This window comes from Scyliorhinus canicula, chromosome 3, assembly GCF_902713615.1.
Source record: "Scyliorhinus canicula chromosome 3, sScyCan1.1, whole genome shotgun sequence".
Taxonomy (NCBI): domain Eukaryota; kingdom Metazoa; phylum Chordata; class Chondrichthyes; order Carcharhiniformes; family Scyliorhinidae; genus Scyliorhinus; species Scyliorhinus canicula.
This window is the reverse complement of record NC_052148.1, coordinates 149,222,635-149,235,599: the sequence shown is the minus strand read 5'-3', so window position 1 is coordinate 149,235,599 and position 12,965 is coordinate 149,222,635. Positions and strand designations below refer to the sequence as shown.

Here is a 12,965-nt window from a genome sequence, read left to right as displayed (position 1 = left end):
TCAGAGCCCGTAAGTGCGCGAACACACGTGTCCTCTTGACTGGCCCGTTTAATCCTCTAACATTCCAGGTGATCTGCCTGTTTGGAGGGCTCACTGCCCCCCCCCCCCCCCCGGCGCCGATCAGCCATCCCCCTTCAGGGCCCACCCCCTGCCCATGTGCCACACCTCCCCTGGTCCGCGTCTTGGCAGCTCCCACCCCCGTCACCCTCGTCAGCAGATCATTTCCCCCCCCCCCCCCCCCCAGCAACAACCTCTTGTAACTCAATCCCCTGCCACCCTGCCATATACTGGCTGTATACACACCCCCCACCTCGCTCCTGTTGACTAGCTCAAAGCAGCTAGACGGGTGGCTCTCAACTCTGGCGTCACCATGTCTTCCACCTATTGTCTCCCTGCCCATCAACACCACCTCCCCAGAACAGCCCTATTCGAGCAATCGCTCTGGGACTGAAACAGAAAGAAAACAAACAAAGCAACATTCCCAGAAGAATAAAAAAGGCAAAGAGAACCCGAACAGCACCCCAGCACCCAACAACTTAAACTTTAACTATAACTTTGGCTTTAACTTTAAAACTTTCAAATAGGCAAACACAACCCCCAATTGTAAGTAAAAGAGCATGCCGAACGACATCACTAACGCGAAGGGCAATCTGTGAACAAATGCAGGCATCCCTTAATACACTCTAACTTGAGTCCATGGGTCCTCAGTTCGGCACCAGTCCATGCCCCTTGGCGAAGTCCATCGCTTCCTCCGGGTCGTCAAAATAATGTTGCTGTTCCCGGTATGTGACCCAAAGCCGTGCCGGGAAAAGTAGCCCGAACTTGACCTTTTTAAACAGAAACTCTTTAATTTGTCTATAGGCTGCCCTCCTTCTGGCCACCTCCTGGCTCAGATCCTGGTAGATGTGCAGGACACTGTTGTTCCATGAGCAGCTCTTCGTGCTCTTGACCCACTGTAGAACCCACTCCTTGTCCACGAACCTATGGAACCTGACCACCATCCCCCCCTCCCCTCCCCTTTGTGGCTGCCTCGCCTGCACTCTGTGTGCCCTGTCCAGCTCCAATGGACGTGGGAAGAAATCATCCCCCACCAGCTCCTGCAGCATGTCTGCCACATATGCCGTGGCATCCACTCCCTCGGCCCCCTCCGGGAGCCCAATGATTCTCCGATTCTGCCGGCGAGACCTGTTTTCCAGGTCCTCCAGCTTGTCCATCAGCCTTGATTGATGCTCCTTCAACTTACTATTTTCTATGTCTGCTACCGTTTGGAAATCCACCTGCTCTTCCACTGTCTTCTCCAGTGCCTGGGCCTTCTTATCCTGAGCATCCAGCCTCTGGTCAAGTCGCTCCACCGCTTTCTGGAGCGGTTCCAAATTATCCCGCTTCAGTGCTGCGAAGCTCTCTTTCATGACCTGCAGCATGTTGTCCAGTGCTGTCTGGACGTCCTTTCCGTGGTCCGTTCATCGGCCATCTTTCCTCCCACTTGAGCTTCTACACCACCTTTATTCAGCCCCTTCTTCGCCTGTTTTCGCTCCCTTCTGCTCCTTAAGTCCATACAACTCTGTATGGATTCAGAACTAGCGTGCTATTGTTTTTCACTCCAGCGCTCAAAAGTTCAAAAAAGTCGGGGAACAAGGTATTAAAGTCTGACCGGAGCGAGAGCCACCAAATGCGTGACTTACTCCATCATAGCTGCCACCGGAAGTCCCCAGACTTCACAGTTCTAATACTAACAGATTATATTCAATGTAACTATTAACACTAATTCCCATTAAACAACAGGGGCAGCAGGGTAGCATGGTGGTTAGCATAAATGCTTCACAGCTCCAGGGTCCCAGGTTCGATTCCCGGCTGGGTCACTGTCTGTGTGGAGTCTGCACGTCCTCCCCCTGTGTGCGTGGGTTTCCTCCGGGTGCTCCGGTTTCATCCCACAGTCCAAAGATGTGCGTGTTAGGTGGATTGGCCATGCTAAATTGCCCGTAGTGTCCTAATAAAAGTAAGGTTAAGGGGGGGTTGTTGGGTTACGGGTATAGGGTGGATACGTGGGTTTGAGTGGGGTGATCATGGCTCGGCACAACATTGAGGGCCGAAGGGCCTGTTCTGTGCTGTACTGTTCTATGTTCTATGAACACTTGGCCTTAAACTTGGCTCTTGCTCTACTTACTCATCAAGGCAAAGGCAGCGCTTTGATTTGTGAAGCCATCTTGCTTCTTTTAGGGACATCTCTTTCAGAATCCTTTGTCAAAACTTTCTCTCTCTGGCTTTCCCCATGATTTGTTGCAAGCCTGTTTGTAACATTAAGCTTGCAGGTTTCCTGACCAGACTGGCTGCCCTTTACAAGCCTCTCTGTAACTATTTTACAACCGCGTGTTCATAACTTCCTTCTATGGCACTTTGCCATGACCTCTTCCACTGGCTCGTGCTCTTGCTCTAAGATCCGCCCAGCCCTTCAAACAATGCATCTCCCTTGAGGTGATCAAACCTGAATCTATTTCCATTATTTAGCCGAGTGCCCATTTCCGTCAACGCCAAACGCCAGAGCCAATGCACCTAGATTCCCATTATGAGACTATTATGCCCTCAGACTCTGTTAATGGGCAGATGTCTGGTCCTGCAGGAATGCGCCGAAGAACAATACGCTGAACCACATTATGCATTTCCTAACATTCATCTGATGGAGCTGCGCTCCGAAAGCTAGTGATTCAAAACAAACCTGTTGGATTTTAACCTGATGTTGTAAGACTTCTTACTGTGCCCACCCCAGTCCAACACCGGCATCTCCACATCACATCTTCCATAACTAGGTTAGGTTTGAATGGGAGCCTGTGACTCCGCTAGGTTTCCTCTGCTGCTAGTAGTTTTCCAATTGAGGCCGGCACGGTGGCACAGTGGTTAGCACTGTTGCCGATGCCGCTGAGGATCTGGGTTCGATCCTGGCTCCGGGTCACTGTCTGTGTGGGGTTTGCCCATTCTCCCAGTGTCTGCATGGGTCACACCACCACAACCCAAAAAGATGTGCAAGTTAGGTGGATTGGTCACACTAAATTGTCCTGTAATTGGAAAAAAAAAAATAGTTGGGTACGCGATACTTAAAATAAAAACCTTTAAATTGTCTGCTTCATTTTTGGACCCATTTCTGAACCCATATTTCTAATATCGCCCTGTCATGGACAGTTAAAACTAATCAGGTCCTGTGGCTTGTTCCTCAACATTTAAAAAAATAAATAAATAAAAGTGTCTAGTTTTACGCTGAAAAAGTTGACAAGGCACCAGCACCGATGCTCCAACTAGTGGGGGGCCAACAGCTGTGCCATGTAAAACACGCCATACAACACAGCGCCGGCCGCATGCGGACCCGATCTGCCAGATAGTGCCCACGTGGAAACCTCCCGGCCAGCAGCATGCCCCCCCCCCCGTGGCAGTTCTGCACACAGTCCGCAACTGCCACGCCGGGTTCCGACCTCTGAGACCGTGATTCAAACTGCGCAGGCGGAGCATCGGGGGAGGGCCTTCAGGTAAAGTCCTAATACCGGCCCAATGGCGTGCGACGTACTCCTCCATGATGCTGTTTTGGAGGGGGGGAAGCATCTGAAAACAAAAGCCGCTCCCGATTCCGTTGTTTAAACGAATTCTCCGCCTGATCGTCGGCAAGCGAAGAATTCCGCCCATGGTATTTTGATCCGGGGTTCCATTCTGGAATCGCCTTGTCCAGCTATAACATCAACTGGGATCGGAACAGTTGGAAGACCAAGTGACAAAACCTGGAGTTTTGAATGCAAATAGTGGCAAATGCAGTGGTACTTAGTGCTATTACAATCTCATAATTTGCAAAATGTAACATCTGCATTTCCTGCCATGATAACTGACTGGCTAGAACACCTCTGGCAGTATTTGTTTTCAAACATGTCTAGTGTGATGATGTTTAAACCAGATTAGGTAGGTTAACAGAACCCTTCCCTGAAGGCCAACAGTGAACCACTTGAGTTTTCTGATTGCTTTTTCTGATGCTGGCCTGCAAATTAACAAGCTTCCCGCATTCAATTTTACAGCTAGTCATTTTGGAATTTGAAATATTACCCATTGGGTTTGATAAACACCACCATACCCAGTGTGTCCCGAGCAGAAGTTTGTTTTCTAGATTATGTTTAGGAGGTAAACTTGATAAGAAACCACACAATAAAATGAGAACATATAATGCAAAGAGATCTTCTGCTCTATCGTCTAGTACTTTAGAAGAGCCATAAAATATCTTTGACTGTTGGTACATCAATATCAACTTTGACTGAATTGGTGAAAATAGATGTAACCAAGTGAAAAATTTAAATATAGGAATTGTGAAATGGATACACAAATTAAGGAATGATCTGATTGTGAAGGTTTCAAGGAAAGTAAAAAAAGAGCTCAAGCATGGAGTTAGATGGGCAAAAGGGGTCACGAAATGTCCATGGCAGCCAGGATTAAGGAGAATTCCAAGGCATTTTCTACGTATATTAGGAACAAGAGGGTAGCTGGAGAAAGAATTGGTCCACTCGAGGACAAAGAAGAGAAATTGTGTGGAACCAGAGGAAGTAGGTAGAGGTCCTTAATGAGTATTTTGCATTGGTATTCACAAAGAAGACGGACACATTGGTGGTGTCTCCGAGGGATGTGTAAACACTTTAAAACATGTCGTTATTACAAGGGCGTAAGTGTTAGGTGTGTTAAAAAGCATTACGGTAAATAAATCCCCAGGGCCAGATACCATCTATCCCAGATTACTGAGGGAGACAAGACAGAAATCTTTGTGCCCTCATTGGCCACAGGGGAGATCACAGAGGATTGGAGGATAGCCAATGTTGTACCGTTATTGAAGAAGGGTTGCAAGGATAATCCGGGTGATTATAGGCCAGTGAGCTTGATGTCAGTGATAGTGAAATTGTTGGAAAACATTCTTATGGATAGGATCTATGCACATTTGGAAGTGAATGGTGTTATTAGCGACAGGCAGTTCGAGGGAGGTAATGTCTCACTAATTTAATTGAATACTTTGAGGAGGTGACAAAAATGATTGATGAGGGAAAGGCCGTGGAGGTTGTCCACATGGACTTTAGTAAAACATTTGATAAGATCCCTCATGGCAGGCTGGTGCAAAAGATTAAAGCACATGGGGTTAGGGGTGAACTAGCTGGATGGATTCAGAACTGGCTTGGCCATGGAAGACAGAGGATAGCAGTGGAATGGTGTTTTTCCAAATGGAGGTCTGTAACTAGTGGTATTCCGCAGGGATCAGTACTAGGACCTCTACTCTTTGTAATATATATAAATGACTTGGAAGAAAACGTAGCGGGTCTAATTAGCAAGTTTGCGGATGATACCAAGATTGCAGGAGTTGCGGATAGTGATGAAGATTGTCAGAGTATACAGGATGTAGACAGGCTGCAAAATTGGGCAGAAAAATGGCAGATTTAATTTAACCCGGACAAATGCGAGGTGATGCATTTTGGTAGATCCAATTCAGGAGAGAGCTATACTTAAAAGTGGCAGCACAGGTGGAAATGGTGGTAAAGAAAGCCTATGGCATGCTTGCCTTCATAGGACAGGGTATTGAGTATAAAAGCTCAAACATTATGTTACAGTTATATAGAACATTGGTCAGACCACATTTGGAATACTGTGTTCAATTCTGGTCACTGCACTACCAGAAGGGCGTGGAGGCTTTGGAGAGAGCACAGAAAAGGTTTACCAGGATGTTGCCTGGTATGGAGGGTATTAGCTATGAGGAGAGATTGAATAAACTGGGATAGTTCTCCCTAGAGAGATGGAGGCTGAGGGTTGACCTGATAGAAGTTTATAAAATTATTAGGGGTATAGATAGGGTGAACAGTTGGAAGCATTTTCCCAGTACGGAATTGAAAATTACAAGTTCAAGGTGAGGGGGGAAAGGTTCAGTGGAGATGTGTGGAGAAAGTTGTTTTTTTTTTTTTTACAGAGGGTGGTGGTGGCCTGGAATGCACTGCCATGTGAGGTGGTTGAGGCAGATACATTAAGACTTTTAAGACTTAACTAGATAGGCACATGAACAGATGAGGTATAGAAGGATACAGGCGGTTGCTCGAGATAGGACACGTGATCGGCGCAGGCTTGGAGGGCCAAAGGGCCTGTTCCTCTGTTGTATTCTTTGTTTTGATGGGGTAGATGGACGTGAACTTGATTCACAAGTCCAGAACCAGGGCATGACATAGGAGATGATGTCCAAAAACTTATTTACACCGTACTGGACATCTGAAACACACTTCCTTCAGCTGTTATGGTTTTTAGTTGACAGTTTCAAAACTGAGTGATGTTTGATTAGGGATATGGACCCAAAATCAGGGTATGGTTGAGAAGTGGTCAGCCATTATCTAACTGGAACAAGGTTGTAGGGCTGTTAAGAAATTGCATATTATCTATCTAATGTCTCAATAGTCCTTTAGGCGTAGGAATCATGTCAATTTCCCATTGGTTACCTTAAATTGCCAATCAATTTAAAATATCTGGAATTTATTATGTGATGACCCAAGATAACACAATTCAAGCAAATGACTTCAAGATGCTGTAGTCAGATGGAATACCAAAGAATCTAGATGGAAACAGGGAAATCACATGGTCAGTATTTTTTTTAGAGTTCCATAAACTGAAGAATTAGCTCCCAAGTGTTTCACTACTTTTTTTTTTTCTTCCCTTGTTCCACAGATAGAGGAAATGATAACTGGCTAATGAAGTATGAAAAGCCAGAAGCCAGAAAAGAGCTTTCTGATGAGGTTGATGCTTTCTCATTAAATACAGAGGTAATTCTGTGAAGTATGGCAGAATGCAAATGAGTTAAGAATTTGCAACTGTTTCCTGCTTTATTTATTACAATTTAATGTTAATATCTGTCAATAAAAACGATGCAAACAGCTTTTTCATACAGAATATTGTGGGGAAATTGTCTATTAATCCTGGAGTCTGTTTTCCAAAGTTTGTTAAATATTTTGTACTCTGTAATATGGGGAAAAACAGTTAGACAGTTGCATGGCAGGGTGGGTACAGAGGGATATGGGCCAAATGCGGGCAAGTGGGACTAGCTTAGTGATAGAAACTGGGCGGCATGGACAAGCTAGGCCAAAGGTCCTGTTTCCATGATGTAAACCTCTATGACCACTGTGACAGGATTTTGCAATGGCAGTGTTTCCCATCCCACCACCTGATAAGTGTGTGGAATGCACCTCCAACCACAGGCTTCACAGCTACTTAATTTTTTAAAAATATATTTTTATTGAATTTTTTTATATTTGAACAAATAACAGTATATACAGCAGGTGCTTAAAGTTACAATATACAGAGAACACAATCCGAAAACAAGAATACATCCAATCATAACCCACCCACCCCCACAATAATTTTTTTAAACCCCTAACGGCTGACAATAACTAACTCTTTAAAAAGGGAAATGAATGGCTGTCACTCTGGATAGAATCCCTCTACCGACCCACTGATGGTACTTGACCTTGTCCAAATATAGAAATTCAATGTGGTCACCCAACCAAGCCATGACACTGGCTACAGTAGAAGGCCTCCATCCAAGCAGAATTCTCCGCTGGGCTATTAACGAGGCAAAGGCGAGGATATCTGCCTTCATTCCAATACCCCAAAAAATAGCTACCAACAGTTCGACATTAAGAATCTGTGACATGGTGTTGAAGAAGGAGCCCCAAAAACGTATTAATTTGGGACAAGACCAGAACATACAAGTATGAAGAGCCGGCCCTCAAGAACACCTATCGTTCACCCCCGAAACAAAACCCACTCATTCTTGCCTTGGTCAGATGAGCTCTATGTACCACCTTGAACTGGATCAAACCAAGCCAGACACAGGAGGATATAGAGTTGAATCTGTGAAGAGCCTCATTCCCCACCACCTCATCGAAAAATAATCCAATTCACCCTCTCATTTCTCCTAGACCTCATTCAACAGAGCCAACTCTGCTGACCAGACCTGACCATAAATACCCAAAATGCCTCTCCCACCAGACCCAGATAAAATCCTTTCAACATGGATGACAGTGGTGCCATGGGCAATGAAGGCAAGGTCTTCCTCAGAAAATCGAGAATCTGAAAATACCTAAACACATTTGTTCAAGGGTTCTGAAAGCCCAAACATTTCGAGCCCCTTTCCCTCTCATAACCTAAATGTCAAATCTAAGCCCAGTGGCACAAAAAGATAATTAGCACAGATGGAAACCAACAATGCGTGGAACTAAATTTGAAGTGCTGTCTGAACTACTTCCATATTCGCAGGGTGGACACGACCACTGGATTCAAAGAAAATTTCTCAGGAGAGAACTGAAGCGAGGCAGTTGAAACTCCCAAACTAAAGCCCTTACGAATCCCACAGCTATTTAATATTCCAAGGAGCATTAAGTGGCTGGAGATGGGTCATGGTGGGGGCAAGGGAGCACCAGCAGGGAAGAACTTGGATTTTGAGATGGTGGTGAGTGCTTGATGTGGAAAGAAGACCCTTGAGGGTAGTGAAACCCTTCCTTCTGAGCAATGTGACTTGCTGGGATTCCCTCTGTCCCTGAATCCCTCCTGCCAGCCTCAATATTGAGGCTGGGCAGAAAGCAGCACAGGTCGAGGGCAGGTGGCGGGTGGGAAGGCCATCCAGCGAACTTTATGGGCCCCCTTGCCGGTGGGAATCATGAAATTCTGCCCAAATGGGATAATTATTTCTGACTACTTTCACGTTCAATTTGTATTCTGGAAAATAATAGCTACCCGCATAGATCTATTAATTATGCAGTAAATCTTTCTTCGCCTCTTTTATTGCATAATTCTGGTCAGTAAATCCTTGTAAAGAGCCACACTTCCATAGAATTAAAACAATTGACGATCCATGGTTCTTAATGGATTATCAATTGTTTTACCTCTATGGAAGTGTGGCTAGAGAATGCAACCATATGTAATTAAACACTTTCCATTTGTGTACATTCATCTAGTGGGATCACTTCTTCATAGCGTTGCACGTTAAAAATGTCAGATGCATAGCTTCAAAAAAAAAGACTATCTGCTAAGCTAATTAAGCTTGTTGACTTAAATATAGACAAACTTATCAATGACACACCAGAGTACAGTACAACAGCCACAACTTGTACAGAAACAGTACCTCAACACAGGCAATCTTGGGACCGAGTCCACACTGGGTTTCAGATCTTGCTGATTTTGGGTTTGGTCGGTCAAGGATTGCTTGGAGCATAGGAAAAGGCAGGTGTGCAAAGCCAATAACTAACTAGTGAAAGCAATATTGTGCTAATGCAGCACCTAGCACAAGAAGCTGGATGGGAATTTTAAGCAAGAGCTAAGGTAGGTTGGTGAGCTCGCTGGCTGACTGAACAGGACTTGGAAATTGAGGACCTAGGCAGCTGAGTTTTGGATGACCGCCAGCTTGTAGAGTGTGGAGGGCTAACCAGGAGTGTATTGGAATAGTGAAGACTTGTAGTAGCAGGTATGGATGAGGGTTACAGCAACAGATGAGTTGAGGCAGAGTCTGCGATGTTGAAAAGTGGAATGGCAGTCACATTTGTGCAAATATGTGACAAAAATCCCATTTTGTGGGTTGCAGACAGTTTACTTCAGTCTCGGGTAGTTCTTTCATTTCCATTCCCCCTACTCTCCCCAACCATGGTAAATATAAAAGGATACATATGACGAAATACCTAAAATAATTTGGCTGGCTTTGATTCTTTTCTTAATAATTAATAGAAAAAAATGGTAAATATTCCATCCTTGTTTGAACCTTATGATTGGATCTCATCATTTAAAGTTGGCAAAATTTTAAAGCCAGTAATGAAATTTGCTTAACATGGATATTTAGATGTGCAAGATATATATTTTGTAAATCAGTAAGCCTTGAATTACATCAAATATTCTTCCAATTTATTTGTTCGATTTCTCATCCTTGTTTATGAATCCATTCATGTCCTTGCCCCTGTTTGACCTGATATTTAACCTGTAAACCTCAGAAGATCTAATACATAACCAAAACGATTCCTAGCCCATTCTTTGCCAGAAGTTAATGTTTATCCAACGCCCTCCTCAATCAAAAACTTAATTTAAATCAGTCCAGGAATTTATAGTTTGTGTATACTTTTTCCATGCTTGTCTTTTTTCTCTCCATTCCACGGAAGGCTAACCAATATTGTTTATGGCCTCCTTGATTGTATATTTCTGTATATGAGGAAAGCTTTTGGACATTCATGCCCTATAACGCGAGGACTGTGAAGACCTACGGTCTGGTGAGTTAGCTGAGCACCTTTGGGAAGGCAGCGCAGTTGGTTTTGATATGATAGCTAGACATGGCTTTCTTTAATGGATATTGCCTTGAGTGGAATTAACATTTACCATTAAGTGAATTTCTTAAACCATATCACTATGCAAAATGTTTAAAAGCTGTTCTACTTAATAGGACTCTGAATGGATAAATTGCAAAGAGCCCGTCATTAAAATTGCAGCAATCGACAATGGCTTAGCTTTTCCATTTAAACATCCTGATGAGTGGAGAGCCTGTAAGTACATTTAGTTGTAATGTATATTTTGTTTGTGAATGATTCTCAGTTTGGATAAAAAACATTTTCTGAAAGATGTTTGCCCTGTTTAGTATCCTAATCCTACCCCATTGTACTTTGCACATTTTCATCATGTATATTTTTCCACTTGTAATGTTGTTAAAGCACATTTCACTATTGTACTAAATCAGCAATGAGAATGTTGCATAATGTATGCGGCATCCACAGTTTACCATATGCGAACTGTTGACAATTTCACCAAATATGGCATGCAAACCAAACAGCAGAAAACTATAAATGCCAAACTAATGACCAAAAAACAATCGATCAAACCTTCTCCACTCAAATAATCTGGGTTCAAAGTAAAATACTGTAAACCTGCAAACCTTGTTTAAAATTATATTTTGTAGTGAGTAATTTCCTTAACATTTATTTTATAAACTCTTAATTTCACTCCAATCTACTGGGATTTGGTCATCAAAGCCACTGATTTTGCTGATTAAATAAAACAAATTGTGTTTTTATTGGAGTATATAAAATCATTTGCAGCACAAAGGAGGCCATGCGGCCCATGCTGATTCCCCCATGGAGCAGTTTCACTCAGTTAATTCCTGTAACCCTGCAAGTTATAAGTGCCCATCCAATTTCCTTTTGAGATCATTGTTTCCGCTTTCTTGGGCTATGAGTTGTCCCAGATCATTACCATTCGGTTTTTAAAAAAGACCTTCTTCCTCACATTTTCCCTCACCCATATTCTTCAATCTGTGCCAGCCCTCTGAAAGAACACCCCACTCTGACCCACTCCCCTGCCTTATCCCTGTAACCCCACCTAACCTGCACATCTTTGGAATGTGGGTGGAAACCAGAGCACCCAGAGGAAACCTACAAAAACGAGGGGAGAATGTGACAACTGCACACAGTCACCCAAGACTGGAATTGAACCTGGGTCCCTAGCACTGTTAGACAGCAGTGCTAACCACTGTGCCATCTTCTCAAGGATCTTTACATCTTTGCTAAAATTTGATGATCAGAACTAGACTCAATCCTGCCATTAGGACCTAACTTGAGCTTCATAAAGGTTCAGCATAATTTCCCTGCTTTTGTTCTTAATGTTGCTATTTATGAAGCCCAAGATCCCATTTGCTTTGCTAACCACCCTCTCAACTTGTCCTGCCACCATCAAAGATTGATGCATATGCACCCCTAGGTCCCTCTGTTCCTGCACACTTTTAGAATTGTGCCACTAAGTCTCTAAATTGCTTTTCCATTTCTTCTGCCAAAATGCATCACCTCTCATTTCTCTTTATTAAATTTAATCTGTACTTCCCTGCACATCTTGCTAGCTTATGTCCTGTTGCAGGTGGTTCATATCTTCCTCACTATTTGCCACACTTGCATATCCCAAGAGATTTCACTCCATGGGCGTAGGGTCGGAGAATCGGCCGGCAGCGGCGTTAATCCCGCTCCCGCAGGGTTTTTTATTCTCTGACCGGCTAAAAACCGGCGTTGTGCAAATCCCGCCGGCAGCCTCTGAAAACAGCTGGCGCCGGCGGGATGTCATTATATTTTTGTTTCAACAAATCTCCGGCCCGGATGGGCCGAAGTCCCGCCGACGTGGCCACGGGTCACGTCGGCGAAAAACAGAGTAGCTTTAAAACGGCGTCAACCATTGATGATGGTTGACGCCGTTCAGTGTCCGAGGGCAATTGGGGGGGGGGGGGGGGGGGGGGTGCGGCCGGCATGGGGGGGGGGTTGGGGGTTGTGGCATTGGGGGGGGGTTGCGGCATTGGGGTGGGGTGGGTTTGCGGCATTGGTGGGGGGTAGGGGTGGTGGGGAGAGGGGGTAGGGGGTGGTGGGAGAGGGGCGGTGGGGAGGGGGGTTAGGGGCGGTGGGGAGGGGGGTAGGGGCGTTGGGAGGGGGTAGGGGTGTGGGGTGGGGAGGGTTTTGGGTGCAGCGGCGTGCAGATAGGGGGGGGGGCGACGGATGCCCGGGGCCAACGCAACCGTCGTCCCCACACCCTCTGTACGCCGCCTGCCCCCCTACCCCAACCCCCCCCCCTCACCCACCCCTACCTCCCTCCAACGCCCCTATCCCCTCAGCCACCCCACCCCCCTCCCCACCACCCCTACCCCCCCCCACCACCCCTACCCCCCCTCCAACGCCGCCCCCCCATCTCTCGCAACGCTGCCCCCCCCCCCTCAACGCCGCGCCCCCCCCCTCAACGCCGCGCCCTCCCCCTCAACACCGCCCCCCCCCTCAACGCCACGCCCCCCCCCCCCCTCAACACCGGGTCTTCTCCCCCCCCCCCCCTCTCAACGCCGGGTCCCCCCCCCTCCCTCTGAAGGCCGGTACCCCCACCCCCCCCTCCCTCTGAAGGCCGGTACCCACACACCCCCCCCCCCC

General features: G+C 45.8%; 1 protein-coding gene across 1 annotated transcript in view; it reads left to right on the top strand.

Annotated features, from left to right (window-relative positions):
* Positions 1 to 12,965, top strand: part of LOC119963016 (phosphatidylinositol 4-kinase type 2-beta-like) — a 69,416-nt gene that overhangs the window by 29,929 nt on the left and 26,522 nt on the right. The window contains exons 5-6 of the mRNA XM_038791472.1: positions 6,712 to 6,806; positions 10,463 to 10,562. Of these exons, the coding sequence (XP_038647400.1) occupies positions 6,712 to 6,806; positions 10,463 to 10,562 (195 nt within the window). The remainder of the gene's footprint in view (positions 1 to 6,711; positions 6,807 to 10,462; positions 10,563 to 12,965) is intronic.